We start from the raw sequence: 22,476 nt of genomic DNA on the forward strand, positions 1-22,476 counted from the left end.
CGAACGAATTGAGATCAGCAGCTCTAGTTTCCTCTCATGGCCATCGTTGTTATTCAAGTTTGAGACTTCCGGATGCTTGTACCGAGCAGAATTTCAGCGTATTGCCGACGTCTCACAACAGTTTGCATGCTATCGATTTTTTCACTCCAACGTGTTTCAAAACACTTTCTCAAAATAATTTTTCTTCTTAACACGCATGATTTTTTATTAAAATGCAATATTTATTTACAAATGTATTATACAATTTTTTGGGTGCTTCATACCGAAGCATTAAGGTTTCGTAAGTAATGTTCTCCTCCGATGACAACCGAAGTCGTTTCCTGAATTGAGACATAAAAATGTATTATTTGATTAAAAAAGAAGCAAATTTTTCTGCCACTTTCGTTTTTTTTTATATTCACTTTCAAAACACGCTCATTCATTGGAGCGTGGGAACGAGTAAAAATAAAGAGATCAGTAATAACCTTGGCAGCATCTTTGATAATCGTGACTTCTTCCGATACAATTTGTGGATTATTCTCCACCTCTTCAAGTTCAATTTTCTTGGGTTTAGCTTCCGGAATAACTAAATTATTTTTCTGTAAAAAAAGTAACGAAGTGAATAAATGTTAAAAAATATTTGAAAATCGGATTTATTGTCCGCGTCACTGTTCGAGGGGAATTCCTCATTGTCGTGACATGAAAAATGCATGAAAAAAATAAACGACTCGCTATCGTTGCTCCTAGAGAAGAATAAATCATTTTTTGGCAACAAGAGTTTTGAGTGAGACGAAAAAAATTGCAATAGCTATCGAATTACTCGATTTTATTACTCGTATCTATTACCGGTGGCCGATGAACATTGTCCTTCTTCGTTTCCCTTTTTGGGTACTTCTCTTCATTTTTTTTCCTCTCTTCAATGGCGTTATTAAGGGCACTTTGCTCGGCAGTTGTAAGGATTACGAGTCTCGGGTCCAAGGCAATCCATTCGCAGTGGATTATTTGGTCGAGCTTCCATCGTTTCGATACGTCCGGCTCCAAGAGATTGGTCACCAATTTTTTCACACTCTCGCTCAGGCTGGTCGCAACTTTGCCCCGAAATTTCCAGCGCCGATTCATCTGCAATTCGCACAAGCGTTGGATGTTCGGATCGTCGAAAGGCATTCTTCTGTTCAATATTATATAAAGTATCACTCCCAGCGACCAAATGTCAGCAATTTTTGGATTATACGGAGACCCGCGAAGCACTTCCGGGGCGGCGTACGACAAAGATCCGCAATAAGTGTCGCTCAGCACTCTTTTGCCCCGAGCGTCGATAACGTAACGAGCGAAACCGAAATCCGCTAATTTCACATTGAAATTCGAAGTTATCAGTACATTTTCACACTTTATGTCCCGATGGGCAATGTCCATTTCATGCAAATATTGTAGCGCTGAAATTCGGATAAAACAAATGAGAATATTATTCGTTCAATTATTATTATTCAAATTAGAATATTAATTAGTGAATTCTCTAAATTTCATCACTATTTTCGAGTATTCCCGAACTTTGACCAATCTAATCACAATTTCAAGTGCATAAAACCAGTCCTTCATTTATTTTCGTTCTGAATTAAGGGCTGTGAACAGTGCAAACGTTGGAAATTAAGGTATTTTTTCTTTATTTTATAAATAAAAATTGGTTGGATGGATTTAAATAAAATTTTGTGAACATTTTTTACATACTCAGAAGTACTGGAAAAAATTTTTTTAAAAAATTTGGCACCCCGTGAATCGGCGTTGACAGCAAATCTCAAAAATTAAACATCTCAGGAAAAAAAAACCAAAAAGATTCTTAAAATATGGGCTATTAGCTGTCGCACGACGTAGGAGATTTTCAAAATATTGTTTAGAAAAAAAATGGTGACCATTTGAAGAAAAAAGTCACAATTTTTGTGGATTTCTCAGTAGAAAATTGTTTTTAAAAGGGTTTCCATTTTCAACAGACCATTGAACAAAAATATGCCTCAAAAAAAAACACGTTGAACTCCAACGTTTACACTGTTTATAACCCTGGAAATTTATGAATTTGAAAAACAATGCAAAAACAATAAACTTTAGTATTTCCTGGACGTTTCCTATCATAATTTTCTTTTCTGATTTTCTAAAAATCGACCTCGGCGAATTCGACATTATAGACAAACGAAAAAACTTGCTCGCAATTTTGAATAGAAAAAATAAAATTTCAAAGTTTTTAAAGCACTGAGGTGTCTCGAGACGTGACGAAAAATCAGCCAATTTTTCATAGCGATAGAACTCAACAGCGTCGAGAGTTGAATATTTTAACTGATAGAACGTCGATTGCGGAGTGAATAAATGTTGGATGCACCTAGCGCAAGTTGTCGGAACCACACTCGGGCTTGGCTCTCCGCAATTGAACCACTTTTAAGGATGAATTCCAGGAGATCTCCGTTTTCGGCGAAACGCATAAAAATGAAATACTTGGTTCGCCTTTGAAAAATACTGTGCACGTGAATGATATGCGGATGATTCAACTTTACGAGAATATCCAGTTCCCTTGGCAAAAACTTCTCAACGAAATCGTCTGTCGCGCTCGAAGTATCGACTACTTTACACGCGAGAGTGTTGTGCCTTTCTGGTTCACGTTCAGGCTTGTATTCCGCAAGATATACCTGTTGTTAATTAATTTTAAAGACCTTGACAATAAAACATCGATGAGAAATATTAAAGGGGGGTCCTGCCTTAAAGTCAAAAAAATTGATTGTCTTCGGGAATGTTTTTGGACGGGCGGAAATAACTCAACATAGCGACCTTTTCGCGGTACAGTTTCGAGGATATTTGAAGAGTACAAAAACTTTTTTTTAATGTGAGAAATACTAATTTTAACATGGTTCATGCGTCAAGTCTAATTTCGAAATTTCTCAGCTGCGTAAAATGTGGAGATCGTAATTATTGTCTGCAACGAAAATTCCAACTTTTTTTCCCATTTTCATATATTCTCTTTCCACGCGAATCTACAAAAACCCGAAAAAATTACGAAATTCTATATTTTTAGCGAGTTTGAAAAAAAAAACGCTTCCAAAGAAGAAAAATATTATTTCAACGTCCTGTAAATATAGAATTTCGCAAGTTTTGCGGGTTTTTATAGGTTCGTATGAAAGGAAAATACATGAAAATGAAAACCACAGAATTTTCGAAGAATCGATTTTTTCATTGGCTTCCAACGTTCTGTACTTTGGACCTCGGATTTTGAAATATTTTTAAAAATCGCATTTTTGAGGACGATACGGTGGTTTTGGCCCTTAATGAGCAACCGGTGCATGGCCAAGCAGGCCCAAGTATCAGCCTCGTCCGAGGCTGCATAACTTGGGCGGCGGTCGAAGCCACGCACACCGTTTGCTGACCCATCGCTGTCAGTAAATAATCGAAACAATGATGTTGGCCTTAAAAACACTTTGCTTTAGTATTCCTGGAAAATTTTCATTCATCAACCTTGGCATAAGAGCCTTCTCCAAGTTTTTTTAAAAGTTTGTATCCCCGGGCCTGTAAAGTGGCATCCTCGGACGGCGTATGATCGAGATGGTTTTGCGACATGGAACTTCGAGAGCCGTTGCTTGCATCCTATTGCCGCCATTGAGGGTACTTTTTCACCGAATTTATCATAGTTTATCTCGACAACTTCTTCAGTCGATGAATCTCTCGGAGTCAAGTTTTCATGATTTATGAGAGAACCTGAATAATCGTAATTGATTAAACGTCAAACTCATTTGGGCTGCGATATTTCATCGCCTTTTTTACGTACTTGGCCAAAAAAACGGTCCTGAACGATTGACATTCTGATCTGCAAAAATTTCGGATTAATTATTCATTCGGAATTTCGAAAAATGAAATAATTTCCCGCCATTTTCAAATTTATCGAATAATTTCAACGAGAATTCTCCACTTTTGAGAAATCCTCGTCCAGCACGTTATTTTTTATCGTCGAGTGAAAATAGATCGATACTCTACGAACAGCCAGAGGAAAAAAAAAGAGAAATTCATATTAATTTGAGTGCTGGTAAACAAGGGTGGGGAAATTAGGTCAGATGCTAAGGCAATGATGTCGCAGGATCGACTTCCTCGCAGTCCAGCCTTATTTGCTTCGTAAACTTCGAAAATCGATTCTGAAGAACTACTAAATAAATAGCGATAGTAAACGTTTTCACATTAAAAAATGTGAATCGATAACCTTAAAGATTGTTTGGTCCCAGAAGATTACGATGGAAAAGGAATTAAATGAGTTTTCTTCGTTGAATGAAGACTTTGAGGATTCTCGTTACATTTGTTACAGATGAAAATTTACTGAAAATTTGGAAACACGATTTTTCACTACTTAACCATTTTGCACTGCCGGTTATAATAAATACCGATTGTAACGGGGTTGGAAACGTCAGCCCAAGAAAACAAAGAGCGATCGATACTGTATCTGGACATTTGATGGATACAGATATACGGAAATATAAAAAGAACGAAAGAATTGGTCAAGATTATCCAGAGTTACTCGTAAGAATTTCAACGCGCCCCATTCCCAGATTAGCATTGCAGTTCGATCAATTTTCGTTGCACCTCACGCGGTAAACTCACTTGAATTTTTCAAATACCATTTTGACATGGGGATAAACTGACTTTGATTAGTTCAACCTGGTCCACCTGATTCCTTAAAAAAAATATAAAAGTAAAAGTATTTCCGAAATTTAGGACACAAAACAAAGAGCCATTGGAAAAGGAATAATTTTGAGATAATAAACGAGTTGGATCCGCCGAATCATTTCAAAAAATGACATTTCCATAGCTCATTCGAGCCTTCAAGAACGCGAATCGATTCAAAAAATTTTACTTCAAATTTTCACCAAATTTTTCTTTTTTATAAACCAGTGTAAATCCGATATTTCATTGTCAGTGAATGAATGAAAATCGTTTAAAACTCTTGCTACATAGCTTAGAAAAAGTAAAACTATTCGTGAAAATGATGAAATTTTGTGAAAAGTATTCACATGTCTTCGAGATTCCGGACACTGGAGGGACGAGCTGGGAAAAGCCAGTCGCGTCTTTATCTCGAATGGATGAGACTCCCAAGAGATAATGGGATAAGCATTCATGCGCCGATCGATTTCCCGCACACTTTTTATGCGCGTATAGCTGAAAGGGAAATTGATGAAACTGAACACATGTCGCGCGTCCTCCGTACAACCAAGACACGCGCTTTTCGCTCTCAAGGGACAGAGCGATAAAGTGATAATTGGAAGGGTACAAGATCGCTTGCAACCGTGATCGAATGTTTTAAGCTACCGAGGGGAGTTTAAGTTCCTCAAGTTTGTTGAGAACCATCGTGCCAGAGTTTAAATGATCTAAAGTTGATTAAATTTGCACGAGAACGATCATTAGAAGATTCAAAATCGTCGATGGCACATCGAAAGAGTCTAAATGATTAAAAGAGACCGAATTAAATATAATATCGAGGCGAGTACATCCTTAATACAGTGACATTCATTTATCCGAAGAATCCTGAAATTCGGAATGTTCCAAAAATCGCCAACATGTTCAGGCTGGAATCCGCCGATGATTTAATTCTCCAAGAGGTAAATCGCAGGCTTCAAAATCACGAAGAGTTGAGGTGAGCATCATAGAAGAAAAAACGTTGTTCCAGATTGACAGAATCGTACGAGAGCGCTGGAGAATAATAGAACGTACGACGAGATATGGCTGGTTAATTTCGTGTTATCAAGGTTCATCGATTTCGCGCGAAGAAGCGACGCTTCTTTCATCGCTCGCTATCAAAGTATACATTGAATGAATTAGTACGACTGGTGATGTAACCGCTTCAAGTCAAACGTTGGCGAAGGAAATTCGTGGTAATAATTTTGTTGCTACTTCAGATTGGACACGAAAATTGCAAAAGAGCTTCCGATGAAATTCGGAAGGCTTGTCACGATGTGCATCCGCACTGTGTACCAAAAATAGCGATTGCGATTTTGGATGAAATGTATACCGTGGTGATCTTCCGGTGAGTAGAAAACTCAAATTGATACGAACGATTGTTGAGTTTTAAGCATTAAAACTCAGTTGAGTAGTTTTTGTTTCGTTACGAGGATTTTTTTATTCATTTTTTTCTTAGGAAACGTGGTAGAGAATCAAAATGGCAGAACATCCTGTTGAGAGACTCGCCACCAACAGTATTTACAATATCTAACGCTATATTTTGAAAAATTCGTTATGCAAAGAATTATCAATGAAACTACTGTTACTACGGAAATATAAACAATAAATGAACATTTTTTTTCTACAGTTGTATCAATCGATATTTGTCGCTACCTCTAATTACTATTTCTTCGACTTTGTTTCCTCATCGCGTCCACTATATTTGTAGACAAAAACATTTGGAACAGAAACAAATTCGTGACTTCGATCCTTCGCTGTATTTTTTAGCTCTTGATTTTCGGCTCAGATGGATTTCACCCAACCAGAGATTATAAGAATCACAACGATACTTTTTGAAGACGTTCTCGTTATTTTCGTACAATAAAAAATTAGGCACTAATTTTGTTTTTAATTCGGTTGGTGAAGATTATCAATGCGTTATTTTAGTGTATAGACGAATATATCGTACAATATATTCATTTAGATATGATATATCATAATATATTCAAAAGTAACATTATTTCATGAATATATTGTATAATAATATATATTATCAATAAATATCGCCATAAATTTTTCCATTCCTCAGAGAGTATAACTTCGCGTTAATTATTATCTCGCACATTATTATTATTTATCTCGAAGTAACGTATTTTATATATATATATTCAAAAATTTCGATCAAAAGATCGAATAAATCGTATACGATTAATGGTGAACTGTTTTTTTTCCTCGTCGATCGCACTTGTCTTTGTCTTCCCTTTAATCAATGATTCCTCTTAGGGCCTTTGATTTTTCGAATTTACAAACATCTGGTCCCCCGTAATTTAGGGGATCGAGTCAGCAAAGAATATACGTCATTCTCTTGGTCATTCCTATTTTGGATTAGGCTTATTGGAATTTTTTATCAATCGTGGAAAACAAGTTTTTGCAAAATTCCATCGATAGTTATTTCGATTTGAGTTTTGCTGACTCGACCTCTTATTAAATCAAAGCTTTAAATACAAAATCCTTAAATTATTAGTCTCCGTTCTCTTCCATTACGCAATGAATCGTCATTTTTCTTCCTTTCATCATCTTTTCCTGTTCGTCTTTTTATTTCTAAGTCCTGAATAATTGGAATTTTTATTTTCAATTCACGTATTGTCTCATATTCTTTTTTTTTTGATATTCAAAAGGCGAAAATTCTTGTTTCAATATTCTCCTGAATTATAATTCATATTCTTCTACTTGGTTATTATTGTTTTAAAGAAGTTGCAAATTTGTATAGATTGAGAAGAAAAATATTAATTTTTTCGTTGGTGAATTTCTTTGGCTATCATGCCAATCAACGGAAATTCATATGCAGCCAATCACACGTTTCTGCTCGCCAACTTCGAGATCTGTAAATAAATTGGAGTGGAATTAAATTTAATAAGTGTTCATCGAGGAGATTAAAATATTTTGAGATGTGAGTTAATGAGCTTGTGAGGCGAGATAGCAAACGAGAGAATAAGCGAATAGCGATTAGAACAAGAGCCAGAAGTTCAGAATTGACTGTTCAGTAGTGAGAAACAAAAAGATAAAATGTGCCCAATTTGTTCCAAGGCCGTTTTCATGATTCAAGGGTTCTTGAATTTCCGTGACAAAGCGTTTCGCAAACAAAGGAAAATTTTATTCCGTACCAACTTCTGTGGCGAAAAATCTGATTGTCTTATCATTCTTTTTGTCTCTGGCATTAGTAGCGTGTTAGACTTACAAGTTAGTTTGAGAAGATTTGTTGCTTGAATGAACCTGTGATTGTGGTTAGATTGTGGGTGAGTTGAGATTAGGGCTCCCGGGAGTCGAAGATGGCGTCGATGGTGTACCTGGTGGAGTGCTCTCTAATGGGCACACGAGATTTCCGTAGTCCGCCTCGCTTTTGCTCTTTTTTCGCTTCAGTGTAAATTGCGATTTCTTTGGTACCTTCAACAAATAAATAACGATTTTTCTTTCTAACGTAACATTATCATATCAATCCTAAGACCTAAGAAGCCACGTTTTGATAAGTAATAACTGCACTCCTTGCCCATTTAAGAAAATTAGCTCAACAAAATAGAAATGCAATAAGAATAAAAACTAATCCGTATTGTACAATTTTTATTACTATTTATATATTATTTTTTTCGGTCCTACGTCTCTAATTGAAGTTGCATGTTTATTTTAATCGATTTACGTTTCTAAAACTCATATCATTTAGTTTTACTGATATGGAAATCGTCAGACAACACTGCTTTCGGTGCCTGTCAGGAAACAATGAAAATGCATAGAACTAATTCAGAAAGATTCGTTCATGTAACTGGGGCATTGAACAATCATTTTTCAAAATCCGAACGTCATAGCTTCAAAAATTTCTTGAAAGCATTGTGTTTCCTGAAAATATTCAATTTTTTTATCGTTATTGCACCGAAAATTTACCAGCGTTCGGTAGTTCGCATCGATAGTTAAAGCAGGGAGAAAAATTATGATTGATTTGAAAAACAGGGTATATGGCTGACCTTCAATCTAGCAGTGAGCGTAAGTGGCACAAAACCAAGTGTGCTCTCCATTTCGCGTTTGTGTTGAACGACCTCGCGTCCGAGGATTTGGTTAAAATGTGTCGTCAAATGTCTGCGGAGTAATGTCTTCGACGGAGGAATGCTGAGCAAAGTGGCGAGTAATTCGGAAGTGAAACGACCTTCGTGAATGATAAGACCTCCGTGTACGCCGGAACCTCGCATGTTTGGAGCATATTCGGCAAGGTCAACAACGCGAAGCCATTCCATGACACGATGATTCGTCCAGAGGGCGACATTGCTACCATCTGCTCCGTTACCACCGGCTGCTCTTCTTTCCAAATTGTCAAATTCGAAGTTCAATTCGCGTAAAACCTGAATACCCCGTCGTAAGCTCGCCGCGTGCAATTGAGCCGTTACACCCAAATTCAACAAATCCTCGGTCGTCAAACGATGCAAAACTCTACCGTCGACTTTAGCATTGTGAAAAGCTTCCTTGTGTTGCGGAAGGCCGACATCGTCCAACCAACGCAACACAGCCACGTTGTCCATCTAAAATATTCATTTTTTTCGATTAAAAATCATCACGAGAAGACCGATATTTTGCCAACTCTCTAATTAAAAATAATGGAAAGCTTCCATTTGTTAATATTTTCCATCATGATTCTATGTTCGAAAAAATCTAATAGTTTTTTCATTACTGAAATTGATCCAAGAAAACTTTCCAAATTTACAGAATCAACTTTCCAAAAACCCCAATTTTTTCTACGAATTTGTTCAAATGTTCAATAGAGCCATGGCTATTATTTCCAAATCGAGAAGTTAAAAGATGATGAAAAGAAATGAAATTATCATTCAATGTGAAGACATTTCGTTGGCGAAATGAAGGGGAAAAAATAACCTTCTCAGAGCCAAGAAATCCGACACCGTTGCACCTATCGGATTCGACAGCGTACAATAATTTTTTTCTATGCATATTGTTTTTGATATCAAGCTCTTTTTCTATTTGATTCTGAGTAGCGTCAAGTAGTTTAACGCCTGTTGCTCCCCATCTTCTCAATTCCGGGGCGTAGGATTCGAGACCGATTCGAGAAAGCCATTCCTCAACTTCTTCCATGGAGAGTTCGACCAACGGTTTTGGTGGAGTCTCTTCTACCCGGGAAGGGGCTTCGTCAATAACAGTTTTTTCTTCTTCAGCTGAGAAATGAAAATTAAATGAAAAATAATAATTTTATCATTGTTTTTTAAATCACGTGATTAATCGACTTATTTCCAAGTTATTCCTTTGATTTTTGGCATTTGGTTAATGCATGAAGTGCGGCAATTCTTTCATTCCTCCGACTTTGGGAATTCGGTTAATGTGTCAATTAGCGGTTTTGAATCGGTTCAATGAAAAAATGAAACTTTTTTTCCGTAATATGAAGTAAAAATATGAATAAAAAGTAAAAGAAGTAAAAGATAAAAAAAAAAAAAAGTATTTCATTGAATAATTGGCGTCGTTCCGGGTCAAGGGACAAGTCAAACATGCCTGAGAAGAGGGGGGGGGGGGGGGGGGGGGGGCAAATGAGAACAACATGCTCTTGCAAAAAGTGCAGAGACGGGAGTGCTGAATTAAAACCTAAAATCGGGGCGGATAAACATCGCGCAGAAGTCCCTCTGACGGCCAATGGTACGGTAGTCTGGGCGGCGGATATTTGTTGCGGGACCTTACCGAACGCAACTCCTTTTTTCGTGCTCGTCGGTGGCCTTGGAAGACTGCTGTACTGGCCAGCGTGTCGACTGAATCTCTCTCCCTGCATGAAAATTCAAAGCAAACGTTTAAAAGTAGGAACGATATTCAAAACTTCATCGATTCTTAGAACACTTTTTTGCATTTTTCATTCGAATTGTCGGACAGAAATGAAAATTTATATCTCAACGACTTTAAAAGTGGAATATAAATGTGACGAAACATAATTATCTTAACGATGTATGGTACAAAAGTCTAAATAATTATAAATTTATCAAATTTGATGATAATGTTCTTCTTCAACATTAAGTGCGAAAACACAATTTTTTTCAAAATTTTCTTCTGCTTAGTTATCGAGTAATTACGCATTAAAGCAGATTTTTTATGCCCGGAATGTACACCTATATATATGGAAACGCTATGCTTATACACGTGAACTTTAGTGATCAATTACTCGATAATTGTACAGAAGAAAAATCTTAAAAAATTTGTATTGTCAAATTTGGCACTAAAGAATATGTTCACCAAATTTTATTAAGGAGTTTCGGTACAAAAGTCTAAATATTAAGAAATTGATCAAACTTGGTGATAATGTTGTTCAACATCAAGTGCAAAAACACAATTTTTTTCAAAATTTTCTTCTACTTAGTTATCGAGTAATTACGCATTAAAGCAGATTTCTTATGCCCGGAATGTATACCTATATATATGAAAACGCTATGCTTATACACGTGAACTTTAGTGATCAATTACTCGATAACTGTGTAGAAGAAAAATCTCAAAAAATTTGTATTGCCAAATTTGGCACTAAAGAATATGTTCACCAAATTTTATAAAATTCTAAACTTTTTGAAATTTTTTATGTTTTTAGCATGGTTTAGCATGGCAACATTGTATTGCCTGTACTGAAACTCCTTAAATTGTGATAATTTTGAAATTTTTCATGTTTTTAGCATGGTTTAGCATGACAACATTGTAAGCCTGTACCAAATATCTTTAAGGTATGGATACCCACATTGGAAACTGGGCTACTGTTGGTACGTAAAGTGACGTTTTCGTGCTCCAAACTAGCCTGACGTAACTTCATCTCAGACAAGGAGCTCAGCAATTCAAGTTTCTGAGTTTCCAGGGCGCTTCGTGACAATATTTCCTTAGATGAACAAAAACTCAAATTAGTTCATACGAATTTGGTTATCATTTTATGATTGTGGAGTAGCATATGTTTGAGAGAATTCGGATCGTTTCGAATTCTCACCTTCTGAAGAATGTCTTCCATTTGGCGAAGGGAGTCCTTTTTCTCCTGGAGAATAGTTTCAAGTTCGAGAATTTTGGTGGATTGGGCATCGACTTGCTCCGAAAGAACCGAAACTTCCATGTGCAATGCACCACGCTCATTTTCCAACTTTCGCAATCGTTCCTGGAAACAAATAAAAGTCGATAAATCATTAATAATCCACTCACAAATCGTTGATACACGATGGGAGTGATTGAAGTATGAGCACACACGTTAACATCGTTCAGTGAAACAAAACATTTAGGATTAGACATCACATAGTGTTTCAAGTTTGGTTTGGGGAATTAATTTAACACTAGATCATTTCGAAGTACGCGTCAGTAACGAAGTAATCGAATTTATTGGAAAATAACGATTTAACGTGAAAGTTATGGAGAAAGAGATATTTGAAGGGCCCAACGAAGCACGCAGAGGTAACACAAAAATAGAGGTCAAAAACATCCATTTATTCACTTTCCCCTAACAATTGTGTCAAGTATTAAGATTAAAAATGATCAAAATGAATTGTTGAAAAAAATAAGTCTATGAATGAAAAGACGATTCTACAACCGAATAGAAAAATTTTTTCGTTTATCTATAGTACCTCCGAATCCTCTTTTTCGTCGAATTCGTTTTTTTTTTTTAATTTCACCCATGTACGATTTTTTGAGAAACCGTACGTTCCTCGTCAAATTCGAAAATTTGACGTTAAAACGTGTGACAAAATATTTACAAAATTCGCAAACTCTGAGGAATCAATCAAAAGTATAAAAATGTTTGTTAAATAAAAATATTTAAGATTCTTCTTACAGGCCTTAAGGGGTTTACTACCCTAATTTAAAAAAAGGGACTATTTTCACGAATTTTTTTGACCGGTATAAATTATAAATATGAATATGAAAAGCGTTAGGCCTAAAAAATACACTCTTAAAATACACAAAAAAAAAAATTTTTATATTTATTTTACTCAGTTTTCGTTCAGAAAAATAGGGGAAAAGACAGGTCTAAAAAAAATATGGGTGAACGCTGTTGATAAAATCTCTGGAATGGATGATCGGAGAAAATAAATTGATTTTAGATTCAGTAGGTAAATGGTTATAGCGCACATACGATTTTTGATTTTTTCAAAAATAACAAAACGGCAGCCATTTTTCCAAAAACTGCGAAAAAGCACGTTCCTTTTCATCGTTCTTTGCAAAACATTTTTGAGAATTGAAATTTTGTGTTTCAAAGCACGAAAATCTTTCAATTATTAAACTCTTCAGTTTTTTTTTTTTATCTCGAATCAACCAATCCTCCGGAATTGTGGAGACCATGAAAAAACACATGGGTTCCTGCGCAGTAGTTTTACACCGAATCTACCCGAGATATCAGAGTTAAAAAATTCTATCGCAGAGTTGAAGTAGCCATAAATAAACTCTTCAAATTTCAAAAGTCCATGTTTTTTTTCCTCGCCGCAAAAAAACCCCAAAAAAATTCGGCTGCCACACTGGGTGACCCCCTCAATTTTTAGAGATCGTGATGGAGTTCCGAAGTTTTACTAAACTCCATGGAAAAATTCGACTTGGAAACGTTTAGTTTATCTATGGTAACAATAAGTTTGTCAGCAACGAAGAACAAACGTCGAGTAAATAGGCATTAGAGATAAAATACCTCGGTGTTATTATTGCAGCTGTTGATATAGAGATTGCTCGCATATTGGGGAGCACTCATATTGGCGTATTGAAATTGTTGAAGTGAGCAATAGTGAGGTGGGATATTTCTCTCTCTGTCGCAATAAACAAGGTCACTTTGGGACCTTGCGCGTTGATCTCGCTCGTTTCGATTGCGCAATCGACGCCTTCGTCTGTCCAAAGAACCGCCGTAACGTCCGCTCGGGTTTCCGGTCGGAAGGGAAGCGATGCTCGAAGCTCGTGACCCCAAGCGCGAAGGGGCGTTGACCTTGGATGTTGCTGGAGCGATTTGTTGCGCTCGTGACTGATGAGACGAGTGAGCGTGGTTGCAGTTATCGAACGGGGACATTTCCTTCGTGAAACTGTGAATCGATCGTTCGTATATGCACTCCTCGATTTAAGTCGCAAACAAACCTATGCCATTTCGGGGAAAGAAAAAACCTCACCGGAAATGGGCTAATTGGCGACCTGAATGGGACACTTCACTGGGAAAAACCGACTCAATTGTGCCACCTTAACTCATCCAACGGCTTTACTAATCCAGCTAATATTGAGCTGCACGAATAAAACGGACTCGTTTTTTATAGTGAGGAAGAATTTTCAAATTATTTAACCACCGATTACAAACAGCACAGTATTTTTTGATTTTTCCATTTTTTGTCCCTTCTATTCTAAACAGCTTTATGGGATAGCAAAAAGTGATGTACGTGAGAATTATATTTCGTTCTGTTTTCGAGTGTTATTCGTCACGTCAGACTAGCACTCACTGACAAGTGCAAATGTATTGTAAATCACAAATTTTCACTATCAGCATTATAAATTCTGTGATAAACACACCGAATACGTGTGACATTTTTCCATAAAAATAGTTTTTTTTTCAGGGTTGTCCGAACGTACTTTACAATATAAACATTTCAAGTGACTGAAAACATTTTTTACTATGCTTATAGATAAAGACTCTTGAGCCTTTTGAATAAATGGGTATTGGTCTTTTTACTGCGTTGGATAGAACAATTCTTATTACTGCTCTTCGAATTAATGCTGCAATCCAGCACGTACTGTCCTCGATAAACTATTTTCCTAGTACTTTCCTCGAGAACGTTCGGCCTCGTATTCTCCGTGTGCTCAGTATCAATTGGACTCGGAAAACTTGTAAATAAAATGATGTTTGTTGACACAGTCGAGTCGGTATTTGAGTGTGAGAATTTGCGAATTTTCATCAACTAAAAATTGTACCCCGAACAATATCAGAGTGATTGAGGCATTGTTACTTTACGAAGGCTCATAGAATTGTTTGTTCGCTCGAATTTTCGAATTTCTATTGTAGATAGATATTGGTAAATCCGGACATCCGTGAAGATTTTAATGACGGAAGAGCCTGAGGCATATCCGGAAGAAAAAATCGCATTAATTGGCTTCCCATCGGCACTCGATTCAGCAAAAACGAGCGTTTTGATGATCTCGGGTCGTGCTCATGTATTTGACGGAAATGGTAGTTTGAAGAGAATTTTTTATGGAACCGGAAGTACCCGATTAAGTTGGCGGAACAGGAGCTCGGCTGCAACGGTGGAAGAGTCGCTAAATGGGCGACGTTCGCTGCGGCGCTGCAGATGTTCGGTACGCTTCCGCGGAGGGCGATCGATCGCGCGTATCCGAGGAGGCAATTCTACCGGAAATGAAGATAAAATCTCATTGAATCGCCGGTCCATTGACCACCTCCGTTCGTAGCTCCGATCGGTTTGCGCTCTTTTTTTATACCTGGCAAAGGCAACCCTGAGATCGTGAAATTCCGTGCGCGTCACTAGGAGGCGCCGGGAGTTCGATCGCTACGCCTCGTGGGTAATCCTCAGCGTACTCTTCGCCCTGTTCCGACGTCGAAGAAGTCCCGGACGAGTCGTAAGCCTCCGAAGGCGTCCACCTACAGTCCCAACGCTTTATCGTCGAAGCCGCGTCCGAAGAATCCGACTGGGAATCTGGGGACGTCGTTTTTCAAAATTTTACTATTTCCTAATTTCTCGTGAATTTTCACACGCGTTTCAACTTCCGGGAACTTTTCTACGGTTACAAAACCCAAAAAGATTTCAGGGGAGTTGGCTATTCCAGTTTTTTCTATCGCGTCAATAATTAAATTTGTTAAAAGGCCATATTTGAGAAGAAAAAATGAGAAAACTGTTAGCAGTGGAGCGAAAACGATGGCTCGATGCGTGAATAATAATGAGAATTGTGATTGTACGATGGAATATTCAAACTGTGACGTCACAGTCACTTTTGTCGCAAATTCAACGACACCATTGAATTCTTCACTCTGATGGGTTAATCTTAAGAACGGGGACGGGCCTGTACCGATATATTTCATGGGTACGTGGAATACGCAGAAACCTTTCGGTGGACTTTTGTCCTCTTCTTCCATAATCGGGTCCAGGTCCTGGCGCTCTCCTCCGCAACCGTTCGACCACGCGTTCTCCATTGCGCAATTGACCGGTTTAATAACTTTTTCCGTTATTTAACCCCGGCAAGCGATGATTTTGAGAACCATCGTCCATCGTTCTCAGCAGTCAAATATTTCAATGGAAATTCTTCGATTTTGCCAGTTTCAAAGTCACTTCAATTTTATTTCCATTGCTCAATTGAACGATAGACACTTTTAACGATATTTTCGCGTTGCGTTGTCACTGCCGAAAAGTTCCGGATGGAAAATCCTTCAAAGATTCGATACACTGGACAATAATGAATTTTGAAAAATTCATTTATTCAGAAATAATAAGGAAATAAAGAAAACGACGGAATTCCCAGGCCCTGGGAAAAGTAAGACGAAGAAAAAATGTGCGCACTTCGAGCTCACCACTCGCGAGTTGAATTTCAATCACGTGAAAAAATCGCACGTTACAGTTTATTTTTAAAGTTGCCTCAAGCTCGACTCGAGTCGACTTCCATTATTTTTTAGCGTGCACTCCTTAAAATACCGATTGGATATCACTGAACGTCGATTTTCATTGAGGAATCAATCTAAATTATTTCGTCCAAGTGTCAACGAACCGCTCCTGAATTTCACGATGTGATATCAGCGACGAAAAGGCGTTGCCACGACTTTTATTTCTGATGATATTTCTGCCGGGCGTTCACTGGCTTCGAGGGGTTTTTATTCGCTTGAAAACCCCTTCAGTTAATGGCCCTCCGACGACTCGGAGCACGTCCAAGAGGATCGATTCTCAATCATACGATGAATTCGCACGTTCAATGGAAAGAGCTAAATCTTCGAGATGAACGCCTCGGACACGTCGGTGAACTTTGAAGACAAACTCAAAGACGTCGAGCCGTCGTCGCATCGCCGCCGAGGGCGTGCCTTCCCCGTCCCCGACATCTAAATTTAACGTCACGAAATCCTCGAGACGTTGTTTTATAAATAGAATTACGATTCAAGATCCTCTCATTAGTTGATGAAATTATATCGTGTACTTGGGGCACACGAGGCCCTTCTCTAACATCATAATTCTTATTTTTAATATTTATCCATAATTAATCAATATTGCGAATAATTATTCATTAGTTATCGAAATTACTTTGACACTGAAAACAAAAATGGTTGGTTCAATAGCAATTGTGTTATAAGAAGTGTTTTCTTCGCTTAACTGCAATGTTTTCGGAGAGAATGAATCTGCAGTTTGATCTAAAACTATTTTATTTGTTTAAGGCCTTGCAGCTGGCGAAAAAGCGTGATTTTCTTCATTTTTTTTCGACAAGAAAATAAATGTTTATTGGAAAACTGTAAGCGACATTCATTAGTGCATATGTTCATGTACTAGTGCGATTTTTTTCATGAAAAAATTTCTCAAAACGGCGCAACTCCAGCTGTATTCCAGTAGCACTTTTTTTGAGCATCAGTTGGGGCTGATAACTAAAAAACTATTAATCGAATCCACACAAAATTTATACCACTTATTTGTTATAATAGTAGCTTGGGCCTGGACGAAGGATTGGTAAAAATGTTGTTTTCGATTTTGAATGGCGACAGTTTTAACAAAAAATTATTCATTTATTGAGGTGCTAAATTTTCGGTTTTTTGTAATAAATGAGCGATATAAATTTGGTATGGATCGGATTAATAGTTTTTGAGTAATCGTGTACACTGCAGAGGTATTTTTCAAAAAATGAGACTCCGAGATAATCGCTCGAAGAACGTCTAATTTAAAAAATTTCGATTTTCCCGCCCATCACAAGTGTAATGCCTTAATCATGTTTAACTTTGTAATGATCATATATTTCATTGGCACCCCGTAATGCTACATTTCGTTGTTCCAATGACTTTTTTCTCAGTGCACGAGTAGCCAGAACAATCGTTACAAATGATCTGTGCAACATCGGTTGCTACGAATTCATAAATTGATTATCGAATCGATTCATCACTAGAAATTCAAAATCGATTTAGACAACCATTGTAAATAAAAAGATCGTAAAACAATTTTTTTTCTCGAGTAAAAAAATGAGTAAATGATATTACTTTTGATTCTTCTCCAGAAAACACAGCATTTTTTTTCGAGAAAAAAAAAACATTCATCGAGTACTTCGAAGACATTTTTCAGGGACATACTTTTCGAATTGGCAACGAGAGAATCTCTATAAGCAGTCGGTCAGTTGAGTTGAAATTTGGCCCACACTTTCGGTCGATCGTTTTCCAATAACAATTGTCATAATCGAGTAGCAACGATTGCTGTTTCACTTCCCAATAGAAGGAAGAAAAACAGAGAGAAAGTCGATGACCGGAGTACGTCGAAAGAGAAAGTTTTTCGGCATATTTCGAATGATTATATCCCAGAAATGCAGCGTGCTCAGTCTCCGAGCTGAGAAAAAATTTGTTCATTAAAAATTCATTTTTTTCACCGGAAATATGATGAATCTAACCATTTTTTACGAGTACCAAGTGATTTGATTCGTCGAACTAAATCACCGAATCCCATTTCGAGTTGGATAATTTTTTTCGAATATTGCGACGATCGAATCGAGCAAACGACGACAATTTTGATGAAAGATTATTTCGACGATGTTTCCTTGCATCAACATCAATTCGTTAACCTGCACCAAAGCGTAGTCCCTCAAACCAATGCTTGCTTCAGCATCCCCAAATTAATCTTTTACACATTTTACAAATGTCTCGTTGCTCGTATCTAGAGTCGCGGCAGCGACTCAGAAACAGGTACATTTATGTTATAACGAGCTGCTGCGAGAGACTCTTTACCGGAGCGATAGCGTTTCCAATTGTTTTCGAAAATTTTCAAAATTCGTTTCTTTAATAATTAATTGACTATAGTATTTCAGAGAATATTATAAGTTGACGTATTCTTTATGTTTTTTTCTTCTTTCGATTGCGACCTCTTCGAACTCTGTAGCTTAACGCGTTGAAGAGATATTAATTATTTATTTTTTAATTGCATCAAAAAAAGGAAATTTTTATCGAATCGTCAAAATTTCTTTGTCAGAGAGTAAAATTATTTTTTCAAACATTATTATCGTCGCGTAAATGAAGTTCCATTGAACTAACGGCGATGATAATAATACAGCATGAATCTTTGTCTGGCTTCACGAATTCCCGGGCTAAGCTGCTTCGCGAAAGCCAATACTTGGATCGGTGACCGCTTAACCGAAGACCGATTCGCGTCGGTAAAAATATTTATCCAAAAAGCTCAAATTCAGGAGCCATTGGAAACGAAGATAACGGAAGATTCGCGACAGCGAACGGAGACCTAAAAATTTTGGAATATTCGATCGTTATCGAGCTCGCCGAAATGTTGAGCGTGGCGGCGAAATAATTTTAATAACAGCGACGATAATAATTATGGCGAGAATGTTTTTTCAAAATAATAATAATAATAATAATGAACTCACCGGCTGCATCCATTGAAGTAAGATTTCGACGGTATTAACGTCCGGTGGAGGGGGCGGCCTGGGCGCATTTTGTATAGCAGTGACTAAGTTTCTGGCAGCATCTCTCACGGAGTCTTTCCATTCGGAACTCCCCTCCGCCCCGTCGGCACAAGCACCTAAGGCAGAATTGTTTGTTTTCATTATTGGAGACTGTCTCTCTACGGGACGAGTTTTTTCGTGGCATTTCTCCGAAATTATTTTCACTTTTACCGGAAATAATGCCGTCCATCTGTAGCAACGCAGCCTCCAGCATCTTGCTTGCTTCCGACGAGTTTTTCTTGAAAAGTGTCGTCGATTCGTTGGGCTCGGTGCCGTTTCCCTCCTCACCCTTGCCCATGGTCCAATCCTGCGATCGAGAATTTCAAATTCCATTGAATTAGCAAAATGAAGATTCCCGTTAATCCGTTTGTGTATTTAAGTCTCTTTAAGAGTTTTTGTATTTTTTTAATGTTCTGAGACTTCTCAAAGGTCTATTTAGTTTCATCAAATGTTCAAATAATAGTCACAAACTCTCGATCAATACGAAAATGTTGCTTCATTCGGGTTGAACGCCCCGTGGACAGAGCCGCGAACGAAAAAAACGTGCATTGTAACATCTATTCGTAACACACTGACATAATTCACGAAGAACAAGTAAAACGAGCTCTAAAACTGTAAATTGTCACTATTTTTACAAGCGCGCGTGGGCCGTTTTGTCACTAATTCTCTTGGTTTCCCGTCGTTCCATTTTATTACGTATGTTACGAGTGATAATTGATTTTATTTATTAATAAAATTTGTTAATGAAAAAAACTAGAGCGTCGTATTGCTGGGGAAGTATTCCGCCGAACACTCATTCGTTTATATTTGTGCAAAATCAAATTTGCAAAAACACCGCATCAAAGGAATGGCAACGATCGTTCAACCGTAATTCTTTCATAATTCGTGATGTTTATAAATAATTTTGATATTCATGATTTTAAAACAAAGGATGGGGGAAGAATGAGCAAAAAATATGAGGAGAATTTTGGCAAAGATACCGACGAAAAGTGAATCGATCATGAAATATTTAAACTGTCAATAAATCCTCACCGAAAACCCCCATTTTCGAAGAATTCGAATTCAGTGTAAATTCGGCGAATGACGGGAGCCGTGAGTCACCTTCACCTTACTTTGTTTTCTCCGTTTTCTACTTTCTTGTTTTTGTTTTCTTTCTTTCGTATCCACCGCGATTATATTATGCACCAATGAATCGATCAACAGGTACTCGAGGAGAGAGCAACGCCCAACTGTACAACAACATTGCGCGCCTCGCGCGCCTCTCATCCTACTGTCTTTGTCTTCGCTCAATTTCAATCCGCCCTTGCGCGTTTCCCCATCCCCTCCTTCTGCCCTCTCTATTAACCATTATACCGGCTATAAGATTCACGTCGTCGCTTTGACGTTTCTCCTTTTCACTGAAACCCCTTCCCGCTCTTCGTTCCTGTAACGATTGGTGCTCGGGCGACAGCTAAATTAATTATTTCGTGATTGCATCACCAATCCTTCTTCACGATAAATTTTCATTTCTAACGCACTTTTTCACGGTTGCGATGAAATGTCTGACGAAAAACAATCGAGTTTTCGGAAAAATTTGATAATTATAATTTCTTAGATTCCAGCGTCCTATAGAACACGAGGGCACAAAAAAATTTGTACAAAATTTAATCATGTTGAAATCTGACCGAGATATTACCATTTAATCCAATTTCATCAATCCCTCTGCTTTTGTTTTATGAGTGAATTTTTCAATTGCGAATCGATAACAAACATAGTTTTTACAATCCTTTTTACAATCTGTGAATATATCGATCGGTCCCAAAATTTTCTCAGATTTTTGGCATGGCCTGGGTCATCTGTTATCATGCTTCGAACTATAATTTACTGATGTTTGCTGGGAGAAGAATTCTACGTTACCGACGGTCGGCTTTGTAAAAAATGATTCCAACGAGGAGGGATAATTGATGGTGGCGCTTTGATCAATGAAAACAGGTTACTATCCGCTGCTCATTGATCCCCTCCTCATTCCAATGATTATTTAGGTCACCTTGGAACAGTTCCAATCCTAAACGCATTGAGCAATGCGTGTTTTCGTGAAATAGACACTTGTTGATCACGCACGTTGCTACGCAACATGCGTGCCACGCGCTTCACTGATCTCGAAAGTCAGTATCAAGAAGAATACTCGATAAATTGACTGAATAAAAGCGAACGTTCGTTAAAAAATAATTTCGTTTTGTAAAGATCACTGGCTCGTGAACCCCAATACAAGATCGAAACCAATCGAATATAAAATGAGATAACATCGCGATTCTATCATGCAAGGACAAATTTCAATAATAAAAAATTCATATGGCATACATGGGATTTGAAATACCTGAAATTTTACTGCTATCACTCCTCACCAAGGAACATGCCAAATCACTATCGCGAACAACGCTAATTACGAAGAAAAAAAAGGAACCGCACTTTTGCAATCTGCACTCTTTATCTTCGAGTTATTAATGTATTTTTCACAAGAATGCAACAGTCTTTTAATGGATTCTAATTAATTTGACGAGGGTTCAACAATGAACGGTTAATTGATTCGAGGGGTAGTCACACACTGGAATGGCACAATAATAGATTGCGGTTTGGAGGTTATGTCCGCTCAATAATATTTCCAATAGTTTCATCCATTTTTTTCCGGTTTTAATGACTTTTATATTGCAATTTTCATCGCGGAATCAAACAAAATTTTTTTCCACTATTCAAGTAACTCTGAGAAACAAAACAAAAAAAACTGGGAAAATCACAATACGTTGTCTGATCGAATGTTGAAAAATTTTCAGACCAATATTTCATAATCCGATATGCACGGTTCACTCGAATATGCTATAACTTAGGTTATGTAAAAAAAATCGGTTTTACAAAGTTAGCGATGTCTTTTTAATATTATCAGAAGTCTATATACAACTGTTGCATTACAAATTTGGCATTTTATATGAGCGGAGAAAAAAAAAAACACGGGTTTCGAGTTTTCACTAGGTTGTTTCGATTTTTTTGCCTTCTTTTGAATGAATTTCGTCAACGTCATTATTTAATATTGTTCCATTGTCGGTTAAATTGAATACGTAAAATCGTCAGAATTCACGCACTTGAAACCTGACGGAAAAAAATCGAATGAGCCGAAATTGTTCGTTTATCGAACAGTTG

At 37.4% G+C, this 22,476-nt stretch overlaps 3 protein-coding genes across 8 annotated transcripts; 1 reads left to right on the forward strand and 2 right to left on the reverse strand.

Moving 5' to 3' along the window:
• Positions 1–38: 38 nt before the first annotated feature.
• Positions 39–3,573, reverse strand: LOC122406402 (testis-specific serine/threonine-protein kinase 1-like). Its single transcript, XM_043411826.1, has 5 exons — positions 3,472–3,573; positions 2,348–2,651; positions 826–1,412; positions 465–578; positions 39–320 (listed from the first exon to the last, which is right to left on the reverse strand). Exons 1-5 carry the CDS (start codon positions 3,571–3,573, stop codon positions 258–260), a joined length of 1,170 nt encoding a protein of 389 aa, XP_043267761.1. The 3' UTR covers positions 39–257.
• A 1,628-nt stretch (positions 3,574–5,201) lies between these two features.
• On the forward strand, positions 5,202–6,298 carry LOC122407133 (uncharacterized). Its single transcript, XM_043413157.1, has 4 exons — positions 5,202–5,597; positions 5,666–5,797; positions 5,895–6,022; positions 6,134–6,298. The coding sequence occupies exons 1-4, from the start codon at positions 5,556–5,558 to the stop codon at positions 6,219–6,221; spliced, it is 390 nt and encodes a 129-aa protein (XP_043269092.1). The 5' UTR covers positions 5,202–5,555; the 3' UTR covers positions 6,222–6,298.
• Liprin-beta (liprin-beta) lies at positions 6,087–16,629 on the reverse strand. 6 transcript variants are annotated; one of them, XM_043413151.1, is made up of 11 exons: positions 15,724–16,629; positions 15,103–15,317; positions 14,874–15,010; positions 13,325–13,706; positions 11,654–11,815; positions 11,414–11,548; positions 10,288–10,462; positions 9,571–9,866; positions 8,673–9,221; positions 8,004–8,100; positions 6,087–7,538 (listed from the first exon to the last, which is right to left on the reverse strand). In XM_043413151.1, the coding sequence occupies exons 1-11, from the start codon at positions 15,809–15,811 to the stop codon at positions 7,495–7,497; spliced, it is 2,280 nt and encodes a 759-aa protein (XP_043269086.1). In that variant the 5' UTR covers positions 15,812–16,629; the 3' UTR covers positions 6,087–7,494. The 6 variants fall into 6 exon arrangements, with proteins under 6 accessions (XP_043269086.1, XP_043269082.1, XP_043269081.1 ...); XM_043413147.1 differs by having other exon boundaries at positions 15,688–16,629; XM_043413146.1 differs by having other exon boundaries at positions 7,930–8,100; positions 15,688–16,629.
• Positions 16,630–22,476: the final 5,847 nt, after the last annotated feature.

The sequence above is a fragment of the Venturia canescens genome, chromosome 2 (assembly GCF_019457755.1).
Source record: "Venturia canescens isolate UGA chromosome 2, ASM1945775v1, whole genome shotgun sequence".
Taxonomy (NCBI): domain Eukaryota; kingdom Metazoa; phylum Arthropoda; class Insecta; order Hymenoptera; family Ichneumonidae; genus Venturia; species Venturia canescens.

What these genes read in the sequence shown, in the direction of transcription:
- LOC122406402 (XM_043411826.1), bottom strand. Translation starts at nt 3,573, where the DNA reads ATGTCGCAAAACCATCTCGATCATACGCCGTCCGAGGATGCCACTTTA. An exon ending in GTTCCGACAACTTGCGCTAG is followed by an intron (nt 1,413 to 2,347) that starts GTGCATCCAACA and finishes TCCGAATTTCAG; the next exon opens with CGCTACAATATTTGCATGAA. An exon ending in ACAATGTTCATCGGCCACCG is followed by an intron (nt 579 to 825) that starts GTAATAGATACG and finishes CTTTTTTTACAG; the next exon opens with AAAAATAATTTAGTTATTCC.
- LOC122407133 (XM_043413157.1), top strand. Translation starts at nt 5,556, where the DNA reads ATGTTCAGGCTGGAATCCGCCGATGATTTAATTCTCCAAGAG. An exon ending in ATGATTTAATTCTCCAAGAG is followed by an intron (nt 5,598 to 5,665) that starts GTAAATCGCAGG and finishes ACGTTGTTCCAG; the next exon opens with ATTGACAGAATCGTACGAGA. An exon ending in TTTCATCGCTCGCTATCAAA is followed by an intron (nt 5,798 to 5,894) that starts GTATACATTGAA and finishes TTGCTACTTCAG; the next exon opens with ATTGGACACGAAAATTGCAA.
- Liprin-beta (XM_043413146.1), bottom strand. Translation starts at nt 15,811, where the DNA reads ATGGAGAACGCGTGGTCGAACGGTTGCGGAGGAGAGCGCCAGGACCTG. An exon ending in CGTACCCATGAAATATATCG is followed by an intron (nt 15,318 to 15,687) that starts GTACAGGCCCGT and finishes CGACGTCCCCAG; the next exon opens with ATTCCCAGTCGGATTCTTCG. An exon ending in TTTATCCGCCCCGATTTTAG is followed by an intron (nt 9,867 to 10,287) that starts GTTTTAATTCAG and finishes TTCATTTCTCAG; the next exon opens with CTGAAGAAGAAAAAACTGTT.